Source organism: Lolium perenne, chromosome 7 (assembly GCF_019359855.2).
Source record: "Lolium perenne isolate Kyuss_39 chromosome 7, Kyuss_2.0, whole genome shotgun sequence".
Taxonomy (NCBI): domain Eukaryota; kingdom Viridiplantae; phylum Streptophyta; class Magnoliopsida; order Poales; family Poaceae; genus Lolium; species Lolium perenne.
In genome coordinates this window covers 330,195,813-330,212,651 of record NC_067250.2, presented here as the reverse complement: position 1 = coordinate 330,212,651, position 16,839 = coordinate 330,195,813, and the positions used below count along the sequence as shown (strand labels likewise).

Below are 16,839 nucleotides of genomic sequence, written 5' to 3'. Positions count from 1 at the left end.
CAAATCTGAATGTAGATGCACACCTCAACTTAATTTTTTCGATAAAGAGAATATATTAATACCGACAGATATCAATTACGCCCAGCTTCTGCAACAATTCAATACCCTAATATTAGTACGGATACACACAGCCAAACAAAGAGGAAGAAAACTAAGAAATAAAAAGCCCCGCTACGGTATTTCAGCCTTAGCAGCAACAAGACATCCACCACCAAGACATCACCTGTACTCCAAGCTCTCCAAAAGTGACGCCTCCAAGAAGGGACAGTACACAAGCGTCGTCGTCGCCCGATCAAAAGATCTTAGGTTTCACCCTGAAGATAGTCCCTACTCTCGAAACAATGCCTTCAACAAGGCCATTGCCAGGCACAATCAATTAAGACCAGACCTTGGATTTTCACCCTGAAAGTTAAGACTCTGGATTTTCACCTATGCTGTCAACCCACTTACATACTGCTGCTGCAAAAATGTAGAACACCAAGCAAGTTCCTCAACAGCACATAGACTCGAACCTCCATTGCTAGTCCTCCAATCCGGCCTTCATGATATTCTCTATCTCTGATTTCACCATTGACCAGAATATCATCTGATGGCAACACAGAACAGAGCTTCGCGCCGCTCCCTCTATAACCAAACAGTCGGAATAAAAGCATGGGTGCGCACGACCGAATACCACCCGATCCAGCAAACTCCACTCAATATGTGCACTATTACCTTTGCCGGCGGAGCCTTCCGGAACTCAGCACTCCGGCCAGATCAAGAATGACAAGCCTCGGGCAGTTCTTCATCTTCGCACAAGAGAAATCCTAGGACCGCCGCCTTTCCGCGAGACTGGCAGACCCCCACGCCGCTAGTCGTCTCCTAGACGGAACCGAAGAGGAAAGAGGTAGTCCAGCGCCAGGCTGCAAGTCAACGACGTCCCGAGGACAGCCATAGACCACACAACACCGGCCCTGGCTGAACCTAGCTATCTGGCCAAGATAGGGCCTCATAGCCTAGATCTCGTGCCGACAGCGCATATCACCACCGTGCCCGGAAGCCTCGCCGCCGATGTACCGCCTCCTCCTCGACAACCCCCGACGGAGATCCTCAGGCCTCGGCCAACAACGACCGCGCCACTCTGTGCCCCCACCAGCGACTCCCCAACTCCCGAGAGAAGCCGTCGGGCAGCATCTCTCCATCCCCACCGCCGTTGACGGGAAGGGGGCCGCTACCACCGCCGGTGAGAGCGGCGGCGGCAGAGGGAGAGAGGGTGGAGGGTGGAGGCGGCGCCACCAAAGCCGCTCGGGAGGGTTTCCGTTGGCCCAGCCCAACACGTTCTTCCGCCGGGTGCAGGGACCATCCTTTTTGTCATCTCTCTTTTAGGACCACCCTAACTAATGGTATTTTTATAAATACGAGGAGCTGGAGGAAAATATCTCAGGGACTGAAACCAAATTTGCAAGTCAGTATTGTTGTCCATTACTATGATAACTAATACATTTCTCCCTTGAAGATTAGTCACTTTGCAAGGCAGTAATGTTGCTTATTACTACTAGTGGAAAACATGCTCATGGTTTTCGAATCGTCAGGCTTAACACTTTTGGCACACGGACAGAAATCAGCTAAGGACCACCCATTTATCAGATTTCTTTGTTATGCTAACATGTGGTGACTCCTAGAGAAACTATAGACATTTCCATCAAAATGTAAAATATATTGGAACATAGCTACTAGACATGCATGCATGGTAGTCAATATACATGGTGAAATAAAAAAAATCCATCAAAAAGTAGCCAAGCCAGCATGAAGTCCAACCTGGTAACCATAAGTCCATAACACAATTAGTATGAACATCCATGTAATAGACAATTAGAACAATTAAGTAGTAACCAAAAAGTAAAGTAGCCCCTACTCCTTCTCTCGAACATGTGGCTACGGATATTTCGGCCAGGAGGTAGTATTAGCTGGCCACACCAGTGCCACGTGTTGAGAGGAGGCGCAAAGCGCAGTCGTGTGGGTGCCATTTGGTTGGTAGTTCGGCCATGCTGATCTGTTAATAAGATAACAAAGAGTAAAACACCACCAGGAGTTAGATTAGACTAAGATAAGAAAACTAGACCCAAGCAGGTGGTCAGTCAGCACAAATAAGCATCTCTCAAGCTCATGCAACAACATTATAGACACCACCTATATCAATATAGAATTAATTGTTCACAGAAGAATTCTTCTTCAAGAGTCACTTTTGCTGTTGAATTTTCGTAAAGAAAACTTAGTGGAGTCTTTTGTCTCTATCATATGTAGGGTCTACATCCATCATGAAGCCGGCCTCTCCAAGCTAGCATAGCTTCGAATTAAATGAATTTAAAAAATAAAATGGGTGGCGAGCCTTCTCTCGATCGGCCATACATTTCCGGGGGCTAGAAACGTAACTTCACAGCGCTCTATATCTACCGATAATTGAATGGAAAACATGTCGGAATTTATGTGGCCAAAACACGAGAACCTATATTTGGACAAGCCGAGACAGCGAAAGACCGCTCATGCACGCGCCCAATATGATATCACATAAAAATGGCATTGCCCAGAATTTACTCGTGCTGCCGAGATTTATCGGAGAAATATCTCCACATGTTTACTCCTGGCCTCTCATGTCTGAATGGCTCCAGATATTCGCAGCCTATTTGTGTTGCGATGTTTTCCTCTCCTAATTTCCTCACGTGCAAAGTGCTGAATATCATGTTTGTTTGATAGATGCATCATTCTACGTGTACAACAATTATAATGCAATTGTCCCATCAAAAAGTTACGGTAGCAAACACCGGAAATATTGTTTTGCAAACTCTAAGTCCAATTTATCTTGATAACTATCTATTCAGGAAAGTCTGCCGAACTTTCTTTCTAGATACGGATGTATCTATCACTAAAACATGTGTACGTACTATCACATTCAGATAAAATTGAGCAAATCTTTTAATGTATGTATTGATCAAATTGGAAGAAAATAAATATAAAAAAATTCAAAAAAGACGATGAGAGTAGATAAGGTGGAAAGCGCTACCAATCCCCGAAAAGAGAGAAGGAGCTACTGCGTGTGGGCCCGGGCCGCCCACAGCCACGAGCTCCCGGTCGCTTCTGGAAATTTCCGGCTCCGACAGGTGGGCCCCACGCGTGACGTGGCCGTCCTCCCGCCCCTCCTCCCAAAAATATATTTCCTTTCCATTTCCGTCGTCTCTCTCTCCCACCACTGCTCCGCCTCCGCCTCCGCCTCCGCCTCCGCCGCTTCCTCCTCCTCCTCCTCGCACGTTTCGCGGCCTCGCTCCTTAACACGCGCCAGCCGAGCCGGAGCCGCTCGCCGGAGTGCCTGTCTCTTTTTTCGCTGCTCTTTCCCCCGGAGGAAGGCCTGTTTCCGGTTTCTTTGGTTTCGCCGGCCGGCTCCGGTGCCCGCCGCGGAGAGCCGTTCCCGTGCGATCCCGGCGAGAGTAAAAATCTGCCTCTTCCGCGCGCCGTCGAATCACCAGCCCGTAGCGTAGCGGTGGTGTCTGCATCCCGACCTCGATCTCGGCGACCTGGACGACGCCGAGATTCGCAGCTCGCATGGCTTCCATGGCGCACGCGGAGGTAATAAAAACCCATGTCCTCCTGCCCTCCCGCCACGCGCATTCTCCCCGGCCTGTTCCTTCCGGCCTGCCTGCTCCAGTTTCTCGTCCCCGCGCGCGGGCGGTAAATTTCCAGTTTCTCGTGGGCGGTTGGTTAACCCTGGCCTCCAGATTCCCTTCTACTTCTTCTCGGTGCTCTTTTTTCTTCTTCTGTGGATGTGGATAACCGGCCAAAAAGCGTTTCTTTCTTCTTCTTTTTTGCAAAATCCGAGCTTTCATTTTGGGTTAGATAGATAATTGTATCCGTTAATTGTTTCTCTTGGGAGAAATGCCTAGTTCTGTTTCTAGATACTTCTGTTCTGGGGAGGATCCATGCTGGCCACAATATCTTTGTTAGAGGCTTCCAGAAACAAGGCATGGGCACTGCCACTAGTACTACTCTGTTAGGTCTACCAACCAGACATGACATCAAGCCACGAGTACCAAACACTGGTGCTTTCCACGCTAGGTAATCCTGTCAGTGATGTCCTTTAACAGTGGTTGACGTACCCACTGTAACACTGCTAGTTACAGTCTTCGTTTAATCCATGTGTGTTACTTACTGTAGTGCCTCTTTTACAGTCATTAAATGTTTATTTGGATAGCTCAGTTATAGTAGCAGTGATGGTACCTAGTAGAGTGTTACCAACTCTTCTACTAGTAGCAGTGTAAATAGATCTGTTAATGTGTTGATGCCATTTACTACTAGTATGAAACATTGTAAAGAGCTCAAGCTGTTCTGCACTAGTATTCAGTTAGCCCACATGGTAAAACTCCGAAAAGTCAGCACTGTGTTTCACCTCAAGTACACTGATTCGCTTGATTTCTCCAACTGTGTGCTGTCAAATAGTCAGCAATGTGTTTAGCTTAAATACTGATGGTCTTTGTTCTTCCTGTTGTTCTTGCCTACAGGAAAAGGATGGGCTGGACTCATCTGGTTTACCGATCAACAAAGGGCTGACGGTGGATGTCATCAAACCTCCGGCGACGGATGATGCGACCGCAACGCAGCCCAAGGAGGAGGGGATGGGTGGGCATCCTGTCAAGGTTAGCCATTTCTCACCCGAGTTTGCCATCTATGAGCAAATGCCAGTTTGGTTCATCATTCCATGAAGCAGCATTGCGTCTATGCCTAATGATCCGCGGCATGCTTTCGTCAGGCTAGGAAGCCGTATACGATCACGAAGCAGCGGGAGAAGTGGACGGAGGAAGAGCATGAGAAGTTCCTGGAGGCACTGAAGCTCTACGGCCGGTCCTGGCGTCAGATACAAGGTGTGTGCAGCCTGTATAAGTACGGCATATCTTGCATTTTAGAATTCAAAGTAGCTGAAATTAGTGATTCTGATTCATCGGAAATGTTCTTTAGAACACATTGGCACAAAGACTGCTGTCCAAATTCGAAGCCATGCCCAGAAGTTTTTCTCAAAGGTGACTATAGTTCTTCCTGTAGTTGTGATAAATTTGGCAGCCATGCTTACTGTGCTCACACTGGCATATGTTCGTATTATTTTCTTTGAGAACATGTATATGCTAAAATAATTAATACATGTGCTCGTGTATAAGCAAAAGTGGTAGCAGTTAATTGGAACCCTTTGAATGTCTACCATATTCTCATGCCATGTGAGTTGTTCATCGTGCAGGTGGTGCGTGAACCTGCTGCTAAAATAGCGATTGAGATTCCTCCCCCTAGACCAAAGAGGAAACCACTGCACCCATATCCTCGCAAGTCTGCGAATTCCTCAAATGGGGCAAATGCAGTGACTGGACAGCAGAAGCTTGCTCCTGTTTCATCTTCCTCTGGTTCAGACCAAGAGAATGGCTCTCCCGTGTCAGTGCTATCTGCAATGCAGTCAGATGCCTTTGGATCATCGATGTCAAATCCGTCAACCCGGTGCACCTCCCCCGAGTCATCGGATGATGAGAATATTCTCCCTCCGATGATGAGTGAAGAGAAAAATGTGCCTCGTCAATTAACAGGGAAAGATGAATCCCACAAGGTAAACGACAATAACTCGAATAAGTCAGCCTTAGTGTTGGATGACCTTAATGAATGACCTCATGAACTTATTAGGCTGTTCCACGTTCTTTTTGCAGGACACTAACCAGGACAACAAAGACACTGTTATGTCTGAGGAGGACTCTTCTGATGAGGTGCAGGAAACAAGTCTGAAGCTGTTTGGGAAGACAGTGGTCATCCCGGACCCGAGGAAAAGATGTTTGTCAGGGCACGAAAAGGTTGAGAAAATCTCACAATCCTCTAGCAAAGCAACATCACAAGCCCCATCAGTTGGAGGGATTCTTCCATCATATGTTGCGCCAAATGAGTGGGTTCTTCCATACAATTCGTATCCACTCCGTCTCGGCGAACCAGCAGCCCCTTTACATGTATGGTGGCCCTACTATGGGTTTCCAGTTGGCCATCCAAGAGGACCACCAAGTACCGTGACGCACAACGAAGTTGCCGATGTGTGTGATACTGTGAAGAGCCCGCCGGTCGAGTCAAGCTCGGATGACTCCGACGACAACACTCAGACAGCAAGCAAGAAGTGGAAATCACTTGAGCCGCTTCGGATGGTCCAGGTCCCCCGGTCAGCTTCGACATTCGAGCTGAAGCCAAGCATGAACTCGGCCTTTGTAAGAGTGAAGCCGGTCAGCGGCGGCGATCAGCCGGTAAGGGGATTTCTGCCGTACAAAAGGTGTAGAGCCGAATAACCAAAGCGGGGGAGACTCCCCCGCGTCTTCTAATTTAACTACGAACAATCATCGGAGCCTGATCCACATATTCTTCTTGCTCCGGAGTATTCTTCTTAGTCATTTACTCGCAGAGATTGGCGGTCTGGTCAGGGTGATGCGCGTTGTTTCCTGCTCGCACGCTCTTCATAGAAGAGCGGCCGCGCGGGCAGTTGCTGTAAGTGTAGGCTGAAAGGAAAGGTTTTGTAGGGATATGCCAAGTCTCTGTATATTCTCTAATGTTGTTGTAAAAGGAAAAGGTTCTTATGTTGCTCTTGCAGAAAGCTGTTGATTCGCAGTGGGAATCGATTTCTAAATGAGACTGGAACGTTGATCCGTAATGGACATCTTTAGCCGACCCTTCGGGTTTGTTAACCTTTTGTTTCTGGCTGGATTTCTATACCTAATTTATAATATTTTTTGCTCAATTCTTTTGGCCCTTGTCACATATATTCCAAACAATTGCACGGTATTTAATGGATGATGCACAAAATTTCAATTATAACATGCATAGGTTTATTCGAAAGCAACAACATTGATCAGGTTTTATTTTATAAAACCCAACACAGAATGTTTTATTGGTCAACTTTGATTTTTAAAAAACACAACATACTATGTCTTATGTTGCGGATCACCTTCAGGGCCACTTCTTTTAGGCTTCTAGAGTGGCTTCGAGGTCCCAGATAGCTGAAGTCTAAAAGAAGGAAAAAATTCTAGCGGGCTTATTCCTACCGCCGGGTTCTCTCTAGTGTAAATTGGGCGTCCCCAGAAACTGAGCTTTCCAAGCTTCTCCCGTCGAAACTGAAGCGGTACATTACAATTGTTCTCATTGCTAACATTGATTACGTCGAAATGCCACCGAACGCCTCTGTCCCGCCCCTCGCTCCTCGAATTTCTCCGTCACCTTGGGTGCTGCAGAGCCCTTGCAGCCAGCCTTGATTGACGCATGCGACGGTGCGATTGTTGATTCCAGCAGTATTGAGCCGGTGCAGTTGTAGTTGCGGAAGCGCCTTCCGATTCCATTCCGTCTTGAGTATGGGGCATCAGTGCCTACGGAACATGGGAGGTAACATTGCACATCATATCAACTGAAGGATATTGAATCTTTTCTGAGAATACGTTGCACCTGCCAGAGAACATTGGAGAATTCATAAAATGAAGAAATATCCAACAACCAACATAACTCACTACACCAAGTCAAGTCGTATACAAAAATGCGCAAATCATCCGGCAATGTCTCCATTGTTTCTAAATGAACAGGCTGCATGACAATTACTCGTCACTGGGACTGGCTTGCACAAAACGGCCAAATATTAGGGCTCACAATACATGAACAAGAAAGGTCATCGAATTTCCAGACATTTTGGTTCTCAATAACCAAGTTCCAGCACATACATGTACAAAAAAAAAAGAATGTACAAGCTCCGAGTTACAAGAAGAAAGCTCATCAAATTCCCAGTCCATCAGAGGCTGACGGACAACTTGTACAATACAAGGTATAAAGAATGCTTATACGAACCATCTGATCAAGCATGTGCAACTCAACATCCGACCCTAGGTACAAAAGCAAACACACAAACAAGCCACCCTGCCAGGCAAAAAACGTCTCGCCCTTGTAGCACGTGTATACATATATATATCTGCAGTAAGGTGCGCAAACCACAACCATGACTGACCTCTCCTATAGTACAACACCAGCTGCCTGTCAGAACGCGCTCCAGCTGTCGGTCCCATGTCTCGTTGGGCTGGAGGTCGTCTCCGAGGTCTTCAACGATGGCTTGAACGGCCCGGTGCCGAAAGGGTCGTCGTCGTCGAAGGAGTAGCCCCTGTCGTGGGAGGAGTCCGTGGTGCTCTTCATGGAGTCGAACCGCGCGAACGCGTTGCTTCTGTCATGGTCGGCGTTACTGCTCATGGAGTCGTACCTCGTGAAGCTGCTGCCGCTGCCCTGATCGGTGTTGCTGCGGAAGGAATCGAACCTCCCGAAGGCGTCGCTGCTGTTGTTGCCACCGAGCTCAGCGCTGCTCCCAAAGGAATCGAACCTCGAGAAGCTGTCGCGCTGACCGAACGAATTGTTGTCATTGGCGCCAAAGGCATCCTTGCCGCCACCTAGCTCAGCACTGCTCCCAAAGGAATCGAATCTTGAGAAGCTGTCACGCTGCCCAAACGAATTGTTGTCTTTGGCGCCGAAGGCGTCCAGCTGGGAGAAGCTGTCGTCCCCTGCTTCGCTGTACCTTGGCGAGAAGCTGGAGTTGTTGTACATCGGCGTGCTTGGGACCGAAGAATCAAAGAATCCCCTCTGCTGGCCGCTCCCATAGGTGCTGCCAGCAGTAGGTGATTCTGCTCTGCCTGGGCCAGAATCAAAGAGCGAACCCTGCATCGGGGTGCTTGGGAAGGAGTCGTAGAATGAATTCTGCATTGGTGTGCTTGGAATGGAATCAAAGGCTGATTTCTGCATCGGCGTGCTGGGGACAGAAGAGTCGAAGAGTGACCGCTGCATCGGGGTGCTCGGAACAGAAGAATCGAAGAGTGACTTCTGCATCGGTGTGCTTGGAACAGAATAGTCAAAGAGTGAATTCTGCATCGGTGTGCTAGGGACGGAATAATCAAAGACGGATTTCTGCAGTGGTGTGCCTGGGACAGAATCAAAGAACGGCTTTTCCACTGGAGTGCCTGGGACAGAATCGAACATCGGTTTCTGCTCCTTGCCAAAAGCACTAGTAGATGTGGAACCCCCTGTCCTTATCGGGGGGAGCCCTTGTGGCCCAAAGAATAGATCTGAATCACCATTCTGACCATCCTGCATTACATATTGCAGAATTCAGCAATATAAGAAACAGTTATACAACATAAAACAATGGTACAAAGCATGCCACGAAAAGCATGACAAGAGTTTTCACCTTAGAATCAAAGTTCCAGAGGGAGTCATTATCATCACCGTGATCAAATGATGGACCCCAAGAATGTCTGTTGTTGGCTTTATCTCCACGAACAGGGGAATCGGATGCTCCACGGTCACTGTCAAATTACCAATCAATAAGTAGACAGTATTTTGTACAAATTCCAAAGGTCTATCAAAGCATAGCCTCATGTACACTGATCTAAATAACACAACTTCACTCTCAAACACCAAAACTGACACAGAAGCTGAGCAATTAGAACATATGCTTGTCTTTGTCGTAGAAAAGGCACATTCATCGGTTTTCTTAGCAAGAGAGCCATTCCTATACTTAATATAAAATAGAAGAGAAAAAAAATTATACCTGGTACTACGTGGTGAGTCGTCATTCGTTACTGATTGCTTTTTATCAGGTTCGTCACTATGCTTTGCAGGACTAACTGGATGTGCTTTTGCTAATTCTGATTTGCTGTCTGAACCAGACACTTCAGGTTCTATTGTCTGCTCAGCAGCAGTTTTATCACTCTTGTTGTCTTCTTTCTCTGTTGATGCCCCATTGCTAGACACTTTGCCATCTTCAACAGCAGGATGACTTTCTTGTACAGGAGGAGGCTCCACTTCGACTGTGAGTTCCTTTATTATAGAGAACCCTGGAGAGAGATAAGGGAAATATGATGGTTCAAATTCACAAAAGTTTTAGAGTGAAACATCCAACAACGAATATGATAATAGTCAATCTAGCATACCATCATCTGCAAATCTGTCCCATTCTTCATCCCAAACAGCAGCAGCCTCCTGTATTCCAGGTTGCCAACCTAAAATGGGATGGGAAAGTAAATCATTCACTTTTCTGTAAGGCAACCAAACAACGCAAATAGCAGGATGCCCATTAAAAATGAAGAGTGAGTCAATTTAGCAGCAAAACTAGTTTGCAATGAATGGCAAACAACACAAATAGCAGGATGCCCATTAAAAATGAAGAGCGAGTCAATTTAGCAGCAAAACTAGTTTGCAGTGAATGGCACATTCTACCTGATGCAACTGACTAACTTGGGAGACATTTAAGATTGCATTGCTTAACATAAATATTACTGAGCTTCTGTGTCAGTTTTGGTGACTAACATTCATCCTATCCTATTCATACCGGAAACTGAAAATCAAGGTAGAACAATAATTTGAACAAGCAAAACCGATTGGAGAAAAATCACTTAGTAACTCGGAGGCATAGGATATGTAATAGAATATAAACACAATGATAGCACATACCAAAAGGAAGCTCCACTAAAGTAGTTGGTTTAGCTCTCAATCCATATCTCTTGCACTGTTCATTCAAAGATTTCACGAGCTCATTGAGTTCAGATTGTATCTGATTAGCCCGCTCCTGTAAACAAGGGAAGAATATGGTCAGACAATAGTTCGACAACATTATGATGTCACACAGATGAAAGATACTGAATAGCAAAAATGCCAACCTGAAGCTTCTCATCATCTCCATCCCCTTTTTGCAGCTTAACTATAGAATTATATATTTCCAATTTCTTCCCCTGTTATCAAAAGGAGAAGCAATAAGGTTTGCCCAGACTGAAAATGACTATTATCATCTGCTGCAATAAAATCACAAATGTACCTGGATCTCACGGAAAGTGGCCTCGTCCATTGATAGTTTGGATGCAACGTCTCCAACCTTCTTGCATCTCTCATCATATTTCGCTGTAAGGGATTCAACCTGAATACAATCAAGAAACGTGAGATTTATGTAAACCACTGGAAGTACTACATCGGGTTGCCATTGTTACATTAAATATCATGATGCGACACTATATGACAATTGAAACACAATTCATAATTTGAACTATACCAACACAATTTATAGGAGACATTGTATGACAATAATGAACAAAACTACCATTCGGGCTTTTACTATAACAACTTCTGAAGTTCTAATTCCCCAAAAACAACACACTGGATACTGTGGGTTATTCCAGGAGAACGCAATAACTGGAAGCTTGCACGTGTACTACATTGTGCATCACAATATACAATAGGGCAAAATTCTAGTTCAGCATTTCCATCATATTTTGCTCCAGTCCAAACTTCAGAAACTAAAAATAGGTTGTTGAAACCAGCAATTACCCCAAAGGGGGTACAGAAATGAATTGCATAGCTAGTTTTATTAATCAAGGTTACAGAAACATTACCTCGCGCTTATCAGCAGACATACTTTCTGAGACTTCGTTAAACCTGTTATCACACCTACTCTTGTAAAGAATCTACGGCAAAATAAAGAAATCAAGTCAGAATGAAGCACATAAAACTAGCAATATGAACAGCTCTTATTAAGCATCGGGTATTATAGCTAATGAATGAGATGTTGATATATTCAATTGGCACAGGCTACAGCCTGTACTTGTGAAACATGGCAGCAGTTAATGGAAATGCTATACCAACACCTAAACGAGTACAGTGTGAAATGCAACTACTATCTGATTCAACAAGACTTCACTAAGATTCCTAAACGTATAAATAGTTCTGATACTCACTATAGATGGACCTAATTCTTGCACTCAAAATATATGTTTGCATTAACATAGTAAGGCATATTGCTATAGAGTACTTACCAGCTCCTGCATCTTGGTGCGAAAGAATTCAGTCTTCTCCCTAGAATCCAGTATTTCCTTTTCCAACTCTTGAACCTTCATAAAGATTGAAAATATGGTCATTCTTAGTTTCTTACACATTAGGACACCCCAAATATGAAAACTTGTCCTATGCAAATCCACATGGCACTTTTGCCCCAAGATAATCTCTATATAAATCTAATGGCACCACCATTCCCATGATTCGACAGAAATATGAATTAGACTGAACCAATTCACCATACATGATTTTTGAGTAGTTTATATTTTTTTTTGTTTTAAAGATCCTTTAGCCAATACTGCAGCAATTAAACTTTCAGTTTACTTTCTCATGAAGTATGGAATGGAAAATACGAATAAGAACCGATTATGAAGAGCCAAATTGAAACAAATTTTGGATTTTCTTTTGTTTTTCCAGAATTTTAAAGTGAAAACTCTACAGATATTTCAATTAATTAAGCCTAATGAGTAAATACCTTTTTATCAGCATCTGAAGCTTCCTTAAACTTCGCTTCAAGTGCATTTTGTTCCTCCTTGCTAAGCTGGCCAACCAGATGTTTCTCCAATGCTGGGACCTTGGGCTTTTGTTGTTCAGCCTGCGCCGCATCAACATCATCAAAATGTAGAGGCCTTCGAGGTGGTGGCTTCATAGATGAAGGAGGCATTCCAGGATGTGGTCCTTGCATTGCTCTACTGGCAAACCCTACAAGTATGCAACGGAAACCAGATCACTGACAAGGGATTGCTCAATAATTGGTATTTAAAGAATGAACGAGTAGTTCCTTTAGATGAATACCTGCACTTGGATGGGTAACCTGGCCACTAGGGTTATCTGCAAATTGGCCAGTAGAGGGCAGTGAAATTCCCTCTGCCCAAATACCATCTGGTAATACATCAGGAAGTGGGCGCTGCTCACGGAACCTCTCCATTAAGTACACAGCGAAACAAAATTCCTTGAAAGACAGCATCCCATCCTTATCCTGGTCGGACAAATCCCACACCTTCCTTAAGATCTCTATAAGTGGAGGGGCACAAATTTTTAGAAACTTATAGGGAATACATAGATAAAGAATCAGTGTCCAGAGAGATGTTGGGCATCAGAGGTAACTTTCAGTGGAAAAAAAGAAGCTAACAATGTATAGATAGTCTATTATTTGATGCAGTTTGTTCATTAACAATACCAAATTGCAGAAAGAAATAAGTAACGTTAAGATCGTAGTGGCCCTCTGAGGCACTGAACTCCAATAATATAAACATATAATGTCAAGGAAATGTATCTTTGACTATCCAGAAACAGTAGGACATGGATGACAGGATAAAACATGATCAAATATGCCAATTTAATTTGCTTCTAGCTAGAGAAAATAACTAGCAAGTTCATAAGCATATTTACATGTATAAGCTTGCATGCACAAAGGGATCTAATGACAACAAGCAGTAGCACGTCGCCAGCAGCCAATGAATTTGGAATGCAGAAAAACTAAAGAAAAGTGCAATCAAATAACTTTTCTAGAAGGCAAGTTTATGTCCAAAAAAGTCAGGGAACAATTAAGAAGGGTTTCTTCTTTCCTAAAACTTGAACTTGCATACACAGATCGATGTTTTGCATGCTGCACTATGCAAATAATCACCACATGGTTATTTTCTTAGATTACTGGGATGTACCAAGTTCACAAACACAATGAAAAAAAGCATGCAGGCAGTCATGGTTTCTGGAGGGAGATATGGACTATAGTAAATAAACACGGAAGAAAGAACAGTACCTCTTGGCAACCTCCAACTTAAAAACAGATTCCTTGCCTCTTCACCAGTGATCTTCCCATCTCGATCCCTGTCTACCTTAATAAATACAATCATATATTTCCTGACATCTGCTTGAGTGATCTTGGGCCATGGGGCCTGAAACTGTTTTGGATTTGTAGGAACTTGTCCGCCAGGGATGTTAGTGTTCAATGGTCCTCGAGTGTTTGGTACACTATTGAGCTGGTTTTGCTTAGGAGCTAGCTGGCTTGGTGGCAACTGGCCAGTATGAGAAGGCAGCGACGATAAATTCTGCACAGGACCAGGCTGCACTGGCTTAGGGGGGTGATGAGGTCCAGCAGCTGGGCCAAGGGCTGTAGAACTGGGCAATCCATTTGAAACAACATGGGGGAAAGATGAATTTTGCGTTGGTTGCGGAGTTGCAGAGAAAGGATCAACCCCAAAAGTTGAGTTAGAGGACGTTCCATTCCCTAAGGGAACCAATGCCTTGGAGTCATTAACAGCTGGTTGAGACAGAAGGTTTAGATCAGCTGGATTTGCCTTCACAGATGTCGTAATAACCGGTGTAGGAGCTGCCGGAGTTGAACTCTGTGTTGGTATTCCCACGTTACCAAGGTTGACCGGTGGAGAAGCACCTCTAACTGGAGCTTGCGAAGTCATGCCTAATGGACTTGCACTTTTCTTGCCACTGAACCAATCGGTTGATAGATTTGCCGTCGTTGAACTAGTCTGGTTTAGCCCACTTAGACCACCTCCTACGGGTGGCCTTGGAGCGATTCCCTGAGCAGGGGGAGTGTTTGCATTTGGAGGTTGTGGCGGCCTAACAAGATTACCCGGCTGGGGGACTTGTGGGTTCAGCGATGCTCCCTGCGATCCATTTATAACTGGATTCTGTTGACGAGGACCTGGTGCCTGAGCGGCCTGCAGGGGCACACCAACACTGTTCGTCGGAGGAGCTGCGATGGGGACATTTATACGGGGAGCGGGAATCTTCGCAGCAGCAGGACCGAACAGCGCTGACTTAACAATGTCCGGCGTCAACTGCCGGCCACTCTGCGCGACCGTAACTAGTTTGAGCGAATTGTAGAAATCTTCACGCCCAAGGAATCCAGTCCGGTTCTTATCGGCATATGTCCAGACCTGCAGCAGCAAAAGGAATAGCAAGCGATCAGCGCCAGAAGGCAAAAGGTGAAGCATGCAGAATGAGGGCATTTGAGCTGCTAACGACTAGCCATGATTGGATAGATATGCTTTGCAACGTAGGGCTCGGATCAAGGGCTAGCTCCTAAGATTTGGTACTCAGCCCACACATGTCCACTTAAAACAGCAACTCCCGGCGTGTAGGCTCCAAATGCAGGAACTAGGAAACAGCTAAGCTGAGCACTAGGCCGATCTCAGTTGGGATCGCCGCAGCCCAAAATCTGCATCCCAAACCTCGGATGTTCCTCCACATTCCCTAAAAAGTTAGCTGATAGGGGGCCACTGAACAGCGGAGCAAGTAAAATTTCACTACTAGCTAAAGTAGCCAGTTAGCAGAGGCAGATCATGGCACGGGCACGCGGCATCCACAATCGAATAAGCAAGCACAGCGAAATCCAGAATGAGCACATCCGAATCTCGGCGCGTCCAGCCGACGGTAGCTGGAAACCGCGGCGGATTCGACCCGCCGACAGTAGCAGCTGGCGGTTCGAGCCGCGCGCGAGATCGCCACGCTGGGGGCCAGCACGCGTGGAATTGGATGGAGATCTGGGGGTACCTGGGCTAGGACGGGCTGCGGGAGGCCGGAGCCCTTGAAGAAGGCGACGGCCTCCTGGCCGCTGATCCGGCCGTCGCGGTCCAGATCCGCCGCGCGGAAGTAGGCGTCGAACGCCGCCTCCATCGCGCGCGCGCGCGCGCGCGCGCCCGGCGGAGGTCGGGCGCGCCGGGGGCGGGTCACCGGCGCCGCCGGCGAGGGTTCCCGGCGGGCGGGCGGGCGGCGGCGAGATCGGGGGCCGAGCTGCGTGCGTGCGTGTGTGTGTGGAGGGTGGTGGTGGATATCGCCGACGGCGGTGGAAATGTCAGATGAGATGCGCGATGCGATGGAGATTATTGATTATTGATTGGGAGTTGTTGGTGTGGCTCCGTTGGATTTTTTTTTGCAATGAAACTAGTACAGTACATGTTTATAAATTATTTAAGACATTTAAGCACAATCACATGTGCATGTTTCTAAACTAAATTAGTATCAATTCAGAGCATACACTAAATTTATGAGAACCGATAACATTACACCTATATATCAAGAGAAGTTGAACAAAGAAAATAGCACATGGGTTAGAAATTGAAGCGAACAACATACATACAAAGGCATATATTGTTATATCTCTTCATTTTTATACTACTAGAGAAATGTAGCTGAACTCAGACAAAATAAAAGTAGATCTGTATCTACATTTCAACACAAGAATATACTCTTACCAAGTCATTCGGCATTATAGCTTCAGATAATCAATGAGTATATAGCTTCAGATTTTGATGTGGTGATGTGCCCGCTGGATGGTACTTGGAAGATCCGTGCAGCCGGCAACGGTGGCATTGAGTGTTCAAGTTGGACCAATGAAGGAGGAAGCAAAACAATCATAGGAGACGCGTCGACAATACCGTGGTTGTCAACGAAGCGTACGGGTTACTTATTTTGGGCTTCCCGCATGGCTTGGATGTTCTGGGCAGCACAAGCCAAAAGAAGTCTCAGGCAGGTGTGTGGCTTATTTCCACCGTGAAACTGCCTTCACGTGTATTGGGAGAAGCTAGCCTCGACCAGTTTCTACACAGCTTCCCGAGCTTTCCTCTTAGGAACCGAATCGGTACCCAACTTTGCCCCCTTTTCCTTCTATTTACAACAGACTGCCACCGGAAGAACGTTTGGGAAGTAAAAGAAAAAAAGAAAATAACGTACCGTGAGCCACCGAACACAACTGCTAGATCCCACATCTCGATTTCGTCATTCTGCTTCTCGAGCCCCCGCGATGAGCACTCCCCCATCTCCGCCTCGCCGTTACCACCGTCCTGACTAAACGAATCGACCTGGGACGGCTGAAATCGAGCTCGCCGCCCACTTCTTCACCGACTCCGGCCGCCGTGTTCTCCATTCGTGTCGGCGGCGGCGGGCCTCCTATGCCTTCACCGACCCCTCCACGAGCTCCAAGGTGAGTGCACGGTT

General features: G+C 46.1%; 2 protein-coding genes and 1 long non-coding RNA gene across 4 annotated transcripts; 1 reads left to right on the top strand and 2 right to left on the bottom strand.

Moving 5' to 3' along the window:
* Positions 1–1,553: 1,553 nt before the first annotated feature.
* LOC127313877 (uncharacterized) lies at positions 1,554–3,192 on the bottom strand. Its single transcript, XR_007859228.1, has 3 exons — positions 3,041–3,192; positions 1,895–2,032; positions 1,554–1,797 (listed from the first exon to the last, which is right to left on the bottom strand). It is a non-coding gene; the product is annotated as an uncharacterized lncRNA (long non-coding RNA).
* A 24-nt stretch (positions 3,193–3,216) lies between these two features.
* Positions 3,217–6,741, top strand: LOC127313876 (uncharacterized). Of its 2 annotated transcripts, none has more exons than XM_051344357.2 (6): positions 3,217–3,600; positions 4,530–4,664; positions 4,778–4,889; positions 4,984–5,045; positions 5,258–5,614; positions 5,712–6,741. In XM_051344357.2, the coding sequence occupies exons 1-6, from the start codon at positions 3,577–3,579 to the stop codon at positions 6,327–6,329; spliced, it is 1,308 nt and encodes a 435-aa protein (XP_051200317.1). In that variant the 5' UTR covers positions 3,217–3,576; the 3' UTR covers positions 6,330–6,741. The 2 variants fall into 2 exon arrangements, with proteins under 2 accessions (XP_051200317.1, XP_051200318.1); XM_051344358.1 differs by having other exon boundaries at positions 3,217–4,086.
* Positions 6,742–7,677: 936 nt separating this feature from the next.
* Positions 7,678–15,699, bottom strand: LOC127313875 (uncharacterized). The gene is made up of 13 exons (XM_051344356.2): positions 15,397–15,699; positions 13,643–14,780; positions 12,676–12,894; positions 12,356–12,582; positions 11,862–11,936; positions 11,442–11,513; positions 10,871–10,969; positions 10,716–10,787; positions 10,510–10,624; positions 9,990–10,058; positions 9,608–9,893; positions 9,245–9,362; positions 7,678–9,144 (listed from the first exon to the last, which is right to left on the bottom strand). Exons 1-13 carry the CDS (start codon positions 15,517–15,519, stop codon positions 8,053–8,055), a joined length of 3,705 nt encoding a protein of 1,234 aa, XP_051200316.1. The 5' UTR covers positions 15,520–15,699; the 3' UTR covers positions 7,678–8,052.
* Between the last annotated feature and the right edge of the window lie 1,140 nt (positions 15,700–16,839).